Genomic DNA, 8,915 nt, shown 5'->3' with positions numbered 1-8,915 from the left:
GAGGCCCCTAATCCAGAGGGGGCCCCCATGAGACTCAAGGGCTCCGCACTTTCCCACACCACCCGCCCCTGCACGTCCACCCTAGCCCCTCTTTACACTGGGGAAACTGAGGCCCCGAAGGCCGGGGCCGGTCGGGCCCGGGGTCCGTGCCCTCCCTCAATGGTGACTAGAGCACATCCCGTCTGGGAACGGGGGGTCTGGTTTGGCCTGCAAAAGCTGGGGTCCCCAAATCTGACCTGGGAACTTAATGGGGCCACTGTCCACGTGTGATCCCCCTCGACGAAGGGCAGGAGCCCCTAAGAGCGTGAACCCCCCGGCCCACCCCACAGTCAGGTTGCTGGGTGGCACCTACCCTCGATCAGTGGCGAGAAGGGGCGGGTACAGAGGCTGCAGTCAGCACCCCTACTCTCCAGGTGGGGAACCAGCCCGCCCCAGGCCCCCTGGAGAAAGAGGTGAACCCCTGAACCCCTGACTCGGTGACCCTGACTGTTCAGGTGACTGTTCAGGTGAGAATCACAAGCACTCCCAAGCAGTCAGCCCCAGCAAGGGGGTCTCCTTCCGGGTCAGGGGCCAAGGGGGCCGGGTGGGGTGGGCACTACTCTCTTCTCAGCAATGCCCCACCCCCCCTTGGCCACCCTTGGTCATCTCCAGGAACCTAGAACCAGCCCTCCATCAGCTGGTCCGGCAGGGGAAGCCCATTGTACACAGGTAAACTGAGGCATAGAAAGGACCAGCATGAGTTCAACAGAACACAGACCCGCAGCCTGGACTTGCCCCTGCACCCCCCGACCCAGTGCCCGCGGTGCTCAGAGAGCAACCTCCAGGGTCTGGCTGCACCCTAGTCTGGGGGCTACTGGAATGCACAGCACGGCCATCTTTGGGGAGGACCCCAGACACTGTGGGAGCTGGGCCGGAGCCACCATGGGCATGTCACAGAGGGCAGGGCACTAACCCCCAGATGGTGCAGGAGAGGAGCTGCTGATGTGGCCTGTCCCCCACGCTCCCCCCCAGGCCCCTCAAGGTGGCGCAGAGCAGTGCTCAGCCCAACCGGGACAATCTTCCATCTGGGGGCCTCTGACAGCCGGGCAGAGGGACAGGACCAGGAAGGGGTGACACCCGAGCTGCGTCCACACACTGACCCGCCAGGGGAGGGGGCCAGGCCGAGGGGCTAGGGAGCCAGTGCCAGGCTCTTTATTCCCGGAGCCCAGGGCACACGCACAGGCACACAGGCACAGGTGCCCACACATGGGGAGCACACACAGGTGAGCACACACACTCGGGGGAGCACACACACGGGGGAGCACACAAGGGGAGCACACACGGGGGAGCACGCACAGGCACACATGCAGGGATACCTCCTCCGGCCAGACTTGCAGACTCTGGTCCCCACTTCAACCGCCCCCCGAGCCCAGTTCCCACCCTCCCTTGGCCTGGAGCACACCCACCATCCCTCCAAACACTCCTCAGCCATCTCCTCCTCTAGGAAGCCCTCCCTTGGCGTCCTTGTCTTCCCCTCCATCCCCCCAAGTCCACGGCTCTTCGGAAAAGCATCAGCGTCTCAGCACCCCCAAAGATGGCAAGCCTAAATGCATATGTGGCCCTTCAGAAACAACAGCAACAGTGGATGCTCGCTCGAGGGAATCTGGAAAATACAGACATAATGAAAACTAACCAAACTGACGCCCCCAAACTGTTGGCATTTGGGGGGCTTCCCTCCACTTCTCTGCCAACGTCAAGCACGCATCCCGTTGGCCCGTCTTCGATGGAAGTCCATGGTGGGCCCGATCTACACCCCACCGAGTTACCCCGTACTGGTAAAGGTTTCCCCAGTCCCCACCCACCCCCAGGTAGGGGCCAGGCCTCGGGACCCACCAGCCCAGCGTGCCCAGGCGTCTGTGCCCCCGTGAGGGGAGGCGGCCCCCAGTGGGGAGGGAGGAGCAAGAGGTCCCATCTCTGTATCCAATTCTCCGGTCTGGGGCAGGGGGTGCAGGGAGCTAGGGCAGAGGGGGCTGGGGTTCCCCCAGGCCTGGTGGTGGCCACTGCCCCCAGAGCGCCCCCAATGGGATTGGGGCCACACGGCCGGCAGTTCCCACTCTGCACCTTCACGGCAACAAAGGCAGAGCGTGCACCCCCCTGCGGTCCAGGCACGACCCAGGCGCTGACCTGTTGGCCTGAGTGGCACACGGGCCCCAGAAGGAGGGCCGGCACTGGGGTCCTTCCTCTGCCCTCCAGCCCCTTTCTAAACTGGCTTCCAGCTGGCCGTGCGGACAGACGGACGGACGGACGGGGCCAAAGGAGGAGGGCCGCATCCAGGAGGGGGTGGGCTCAGGCTGCAGCCACAGGGCGGCCTCAGGGCCCTCACTCGCAGCTGCCAGGACGCCTTTCGGACCGCCACAGAGTCCTCGCACAGTCTGGCGCCGGGCCTGGCCGATGAGGAAGGCGCGGGCTCCCGGGTCCAGCGCGGGCCTCTCCGGGTGTAGGGACACCTCCCGCCCGACCTCTGACCTCCGGGCATCGGGAGTCACCCGGTGATCGGTAGACACGGAGCCGCCGCAGGGAGCGGGGCGCCACCCCAAGGCACATCTCCCGTGAGGGTGTGGGCGACCCCCTGGGCCCTTGCAGGGAAGGAGTCGGCCCTCTTGAAAAAGATCTGTGTATCTCGTGAGATACCCCTGACCTGAAACGTACCGTCTTAACCACCAAGCGTGAAGTTCGGAGGTATCAAGCACGTTCACACAGTTGTGCGGCCGTCCCCGCCGCCCATTTCCAGCACCTTCCACCTTCCCAAACGGATGCTCCGCCCCATGAAACACTGGCGCCCACCCCGCCACTCTCTGTGGATTCGACCCCCGCGTGTACTGCGCGTCCCCGGAGTCCCACGGGGTCTGTCCTGTGGGAACGGGCCGCTGTCACGGAGCACGGTGCCCCCGAGGGCATCTGTGCTCCTCCCTCTTTAGGGCCGGATGATCCTCCACGGCGTGGAGGGACCACGTCATGTTCGTGCCTCCGTCGGTGGGCACCGGGGTGGCTCCCACCCCTCGGCTCCTCGAGCGCCTGCTGCCGTGCGCGTGGGGGGGGGGGGTTCACCCAGCCCTCACAGGGCCTGCGCCCGGCTCTGCGGCCGTGGACCCACCACGCGGCCCGTCCTCTGGCATTAAGAGCAGATGCCCCTGGAGCCCTACCCGCCCCCCGTGGTGGTGCCATGTGCTCTGCAGTCAGCCTGGGAGGGGCCGTGGGGGGTGGGAGTCATTCAGGAGCTGGTTACCATCCCGGATTCCCGAATCCTAGCATCATCACGTCCAGCTAGGGGAGCCCCGCACATCCACAGGAAGACACCTCGCCTCACCCCAACCCGCCACCCCTCAGACTCGTGGGGGCTCTCCGGGGTGGGGGGCGCAGGACAAACTCTGAGCCTGGGCGGAGGGAGGACTCCCCTCCCCGCTGCTGGGGGCAGCCCAGGCGGAGGATCCCGCCATCCCCTGCATTCTGGGATGCCTCTGGGCAGAACCCGCCCGCCTGGAGCCCGGCCTCGGCCCTCCCCCACCCCGCCCCTCCACGGCCCCCTCCCCCAGGCCTGGCGGGCCAGCCCCCCTCCGATGGTGTGAGCCAGGAGCCCAAGGAGTTTCCCACACTTTGGCCCCATTCACAGTGTTAAACGGCCCACAAAGGCCGGGCGTGTGCCTCGGAGGCCACAGAACTGCCATCTGGCCCGCACGCAGGGAGGGAGCGAGCCTCTCATCCGGCCTGGCTGGGATTTAACACTGTTCATTTCATATTTCCCACCACTGAAAAATGGACCAAAGCCGCTCCAGGTCGGGGGGAGGAGGGAAGAAGGAGGCAGCCCCCTCGGGCCCGCCACGGCCCAGCCGCCACCCTCACCTCGGGCAGGCCACCCTGGCCCACTGCGGGTGGGCGGGCAGCTGGGGCGGGGGCGGGGTGGGGGGGAGAAGCTGGACCACGTCTCCTGCACGTGTCTCATCTGGACCGAGAGCCGGCTTGGGGGAGGGGGAAGGGGGCCGGCAGGACGCAAGCCCCGCCAACTGCCCCCCTCCAAAGCAGAGGAGGGGTGAGGCAGTGAGCAGGAGGGCTTGGCTGGAGCACTGCCCTCACTTCTGGTCAGAGTCCTGCCCCCCCTCCCCCCCCACCGCCTTCCGTTAGCAGCCAGGCAGTTAGGGCACACGTGGGCGTGGGTGGAGGCCGTGGCCAGGGCCAGGGTGGGCTTGGGGCTTGCTCCTGGCCCTGCGTCCCCTCAGCCCCAGCGAAGCGCTTCCTTGGTGCCGGGTCCCCCGCTCATAGGATGTGGGCAAAGCGGACACAGGTGACGAAGGCATCCTGTCCCTCCCCACCCCACCCCCCGGAGCCCATAAGCAGGCAAGGGGCACGACAGACTACGCCGGCTGTCCAGCACGAGCCCCATTCTGGCTCCAAAAATGGCCCCACTGAACATCACTGCCAGCCCACATCAAAGCCACTAGCCACTGTCAGCATCCCGGGCCACGGAGCAGAGCGGTGAGCACAGGGCCTCGACATGCCCGTCCCCAGCTGGCCCCGGTGCCCCCTGCCCTTTTGCGGCAAACTGGAGCCCAATAACCGTGGCGGGGTCCTATCTGCCCAGACGGGAGCCCCCGCTCGGGGTCACCGCCTCCCACCGCCAGCCCAGGGGCCGTGTCCTCTTTAAGAGAGGTGCCGGGGGGCGCCTGGGTGGCTCAGTCGGTTGAGCGTCCGACTTCAGCTCAGGTCACGATCTCGCGATCCGTGAGTTCGAGCCCCGCGTCGGGCTCTGGGCTGATGGCTCAGAGCCTGGAGCCTGCTTCCGATTCTGTGTCTCCTTCTCTCTCTGCCCCTCCCCCATTCATGCTCTGTCTCTGTCTCAAAAATAAATAAAAATGTTAAAAAAAATTAAAAAAAAAAAAAGAGAGGTGCCGGTAGGAGGAAGGAGCAGGTGCCAGAGGGGTGAGTAGGGGCTGCCTACTCTCGCCCTCCAAAGCCACCTGAAGGTCCCACCCCGGGAGCTCCCCCAGCCTAACCCACCCCGGCGGGTGACCAGCTGGCCCATGGGGCACTCCTCAGCTGGCTCCGAGCCAAGCCTGCCCTGGCTGTCGTGACACTATCCTGCATGCCTCCCAGCTGAGCCCATTGCCGGGAGACCAAAGGCTCCTTGTATGCCACAGGAGGGGGGGGGAGGGGCGATTTCTGGAGCGGGCCCACCAAACGGGCCAGTCGTAGCCGTGGGTCACTGCTAAGACCCGCGGGAGGGCGAAAGATCTGACCGGACCCTTGTTAAAGCCCCGCAATTCCCAGCCACACCTGGACGTGCTCCCGGATTCAAACTCGGGCTAACGTGCCCTGATGTCAGCTGCCAGCCCCCAGGGCAGAGGCCCTGCCTGCCTCTTGAACCTGGCTGGGTCCTGCCCTGCCCCAGGAGGAGGCCCCGGTGCCTCCGCCCCCCTCAGTGCCTGCAGGATTCCCGGTCCCGGTGAACCAGGGCAGGGCTGGCGGCGCCAAAGCAGCTGCCGGCCCTCAGCTTGGCTGGCCAGACACCAGGATCACCAGTCTTCCCATGCCGCCCTCGGGGCCGCCGTCTGAGCTTGCGCGGCGTCCACGTGGGCCCCAGGCCTGCCCTGCTCTGACCCTCACGTCTGCCACCTGGCACCCTGCCTCCCCACCCACTGGCAAGGTGCCCAAGCAAAGCAAACCCTGCGAGTGCCCGGCAGGATGGGCAGAGGGTGGCCCGCAACAGAGCTTCCCCCCGAATCTCACAGGTGCAGCGACCGCACGTCTGTGCACCTGGAACCAGGTGCCCTCCCGTGTTCCCCAGACGGCCATGGTGGTACTTCCCGCCAGATGGGGGTCGGGTGCAGCCCCGAGAAGCACCTGCCGGTGCAGAGCACCCCGGATGCTACTGCCTGGCGAGCTGCTCCCCCGAGGATGGGTGCAGCAGCTCCTGGGGGGACTGCCCAGGTGTCAGGCTCCAAGCTGGGCATTTCACGAACTCCGGTTCCCTGGAGCTACCCGAAGCTGAGCCAGGGAAGCACCACAGCCAATTTTTGCTAGCTCTCGAGAAGTCACGAGTCCCAGGTGACAGCCAGTAGGTCTGATCCTAAGAGCTCGGGTCGCTCCTGCACTCTCCACCTGTTCCCCGGGGAAGGCCGAGGTGCCTGTTCGGGGCAAGTGTAGGCTCCTCTGTTCCACCCGCCCTGGGTGGGGGGGGCAGCAGGTCCCTGTCTAGGAGGTGCCCCAACCACTGGAAGCCGCGGCACTAATTCAGTCTAAAGCTTTTCCCCCACCTAGTCTCCGCCAGCCAGCGGCAGCGGGGAGCCACCGGGGAGGGGAAGGAGAGGGGAGAGAGGGGCCGGGGAGGGGCACTACTCTTTCCTGCCCCCCCCCCCATCCCCGAGGCCTGGGAAAAGGCAGCATATTGAGGCGCGGGGCTTCTAGCATCAGGCCCCGGGATGCTAATGAGGGCGAGCGCGTTCCCACAGCCCGGACATTGTGCGGGCGGCCCACCTGCTCCTCGGGGAGCACCCATTGTGCCCGCGCCAATTCACAGGCAATTTAGCGTGCGCTAATGGGCCGGCGCCTTTGTGCGGCCCGCGAGGCCATTGGCCGCCGAGTGTGGGAACGGCCGCGGCGCCCGGGCCCCAGGCGCCTGCCCGCCGCCGCGCCTATATAGGGCCCGCCGGCCCGCCGCCCGCCACTCCCCGCTCGCCAGCCGCCTCTCTGCGCCAGGCATGGCCCCCAGCACCGTGGCCGTGGAGCTGCTCAGCCCCAAAGAGAAAAACCGAGTAAGTGCGCCGCCCGCCCCGCGCCCCCGCGCCCCCCGCGGCCCCCGCGCCCTGGCCGCCGGCTGACGCCCGTGTCCCCCCGCAGCTCCGCAAGCCAGTGGTGGAGAAGATGCGCCGCGACCGCATCAACAGCAGCATCGAGCAGCTTAAGCTGCTGCTGGAGCAGGAGTTCGCGCGGCACCAGCCCAACTCCAAGCTGGAGAAGGCCGACATCCTGGAGATGGCCGTCAGCTACCTAAAGCACAGCAAAGGTGAGCCGCTGGCCGCGCTCCCCGCCGCCCCCGCGCCCACCCGGCCCCAGCCCTGCGCCCCCTGCGCCCCCGCGCTCCCCGCGCCCACGCGCCCGCCCGGCCCCAGCCCTGCGCCCCCTGCGCCCCCGCGCTCCCCCGCTCCCCGCGCCCGCCCGGCCCCAGTCCTGCGCCCCCTGAGCCCCCGCGCTCCCCGCGCCCGCCCCAACCGCCGCTGCGCCTCTCCCTGCAGCTTTCGCCGCCGCCGCCGCCGGCCCCAAAAGCCTGCACCAGGACTACAGCGAGGGCTACTCCTGGTGCCTGCAGGAGGCCGTGCAGTTCCTGACGCTGCATGCGGCCAGCGACACGCAGATGAAGCTGCTCCACCATTTCCAGCGTCCCCCAGCCGCGCCCGCCGTGCCCGCTAAGGAACCCAAGGCGACCGGCAGCGCGCCCACGCCCGTGCTCACTCCCGCCAAGGCCACTGCAGTGACCGCGCGCCAGCCCACCTGCGGCCTCTGGCGGCCCTGGTGACCCGGCAGGACGTGCGGGTGGCCGCCCCGAGGACCAGAGGCCAGCCTGCACCTCTGGCCATTCGTCTGTCCCTCCGGGGGCTTGGACAGGCCCCCTTCTCCGGAAGGCTCGCTCTCCAGGCTGGCGGGCCAGCAGGAGGGTCCTTCTGGAGAGAAGGCGGTCACAGAGCCCTGGTCACTCAGGACAGTCGGGGCCGCCTTCGCACAAGTGTCTGACTCCACGGGGTTGTTCTGTGTTTGCATTTCAGCAAGTGACTTCTGGGAAGTCCCCGCTGCCCGGGGTTCTATGATATTTGTAGGCGTCAGGGGCTCGGTCAGCCGGTGCCTCTGCGTGTAGAGGACTTTCTTCAGGGCCTGCTGCTGCCGGGCCAGGGGGCCCGGCGGGCGGGCCGTGCCGTGGGCACATTTGCCTTTTGTGAAGGCGGAACTCAAGGTGTATCCTCATAGGAAAGAGTGTCAGCCTGGATGGGCACTGAAGGACCATGCAGAGCTGTGGCCGAAAGGCCCCTGCGTGCACGTGGTTGTCTAGTTGGGGCTCATAGTGGGCTTTGTGGGGAGGGTGGGCGTCTCCACCATGATCCTCAAAGGATCCCTCTGTGTGGGCGAGTGCGTGTGGTCATGACTTTGTACTCAGAATTTGAACCCTCGGTCACGTGGGAGCCCACGGGACTGCTCTGCAGACTTCCAATAAAATCTGACTAAGCAGCCCTCTGGGGTCTGTCTCTCGTGCCTGACATGTGTCCTTGGCAGCCACGCAGTGGGCGGGTCTGCGCGGGGGGGGGGGGGGGGGGGGGGGGGGGGGGGGGGGGGGGGGGGGGGGGGGGGGGGGGAGGGGGACAGACGCCATCGTGGTACTCCAGCATGGGTGGGAGGTGTCTTTGCCGGTGACCTTCTGCACAGGGAAAGAAGGGCTGGTCCCGGCTGAAGGAAGGAGGGAGGGAGGCCAGGAGGCAGGCGAGCAGGGGAGAGGCAGGCTGGAAGGAAGACAGGCCCAGACAACACGTACCCCCGTGCGGAGCAGGAAGCAGTACAGTGGGAGACTGGGCTCTCTGTCCCGGGGCTTCTCAGCAGCTCCCTGCAGGTGGGGGGGGGGGGGGGGAAGTGACAGCTCCAGGACCTTCCGGCTGTGTTCACCTGAGGGGGGTGAGACGACTACAGCCTGCAGGGGGGGGAGGGGCTCTTGCTGCAGCAAAAGGGGGTTCGCAGGGCCAAAGGCACAGGAGGCGTTCGCCTCCCCTGGCCGTCTTGCGTGGCCAGGGGGCCCTGCCCCTGGGTGAGCTCCTGGATGCACCCGCTTGGCTAGCCCACACTCAGGTGGCTGCCCGGCCCTCCCTGCAGGCCAACCGCTCGCCAGGGCCGAAACAGGCGGA

The 8,915-nt window shown here is 67.2% G+C and overlaps 1 protein-coding gene across 1 annotated transcript; it reads left to right on the top strand.

Annotated features, from left to right (window-relative positions):
• The first annotated feature begins 6,655 nt into the window (after positions 1-6,655).
• Positions 6,656-8,252, top strand: HES5 (hes family bHLH transcription factor 5). Its single transcript, XM_023257982.2, has 3 exons — positions 6,656-6,785; positions 6,871-7,036; positions 7,266-8,252. Exons 1-3 carry the CDS (start codon positions 6,732-6,734, stop codon positions 7,544-7,546), a joined length of 501 nt encoding a protein of 166 aa, XP_023113750.1. The 5' UTR covers positions 6,656-6,731; the 3' UTR covers positions 7,547-8,252.
• Positions 8,253-8,915: the final 663 nt, after the last annotated feature.

Source organism: Felis catus, chromosome C1, assembly GCF_018350175.1.
Source record: "Felis catus isolate Fca126 chromosome C1, F.catus_Fca126_mat1.0, whole genome shotgun sequence".
NCBI lineage: Eukaryota > Metazoa > Chordata > Mammalia > Carnivora > Felidae > Felis > Felis catus.
Note: the sequence above shows the minus strand (reverse complement) of the source record. Positions and strands in the feature narration are given on the sequence as shown.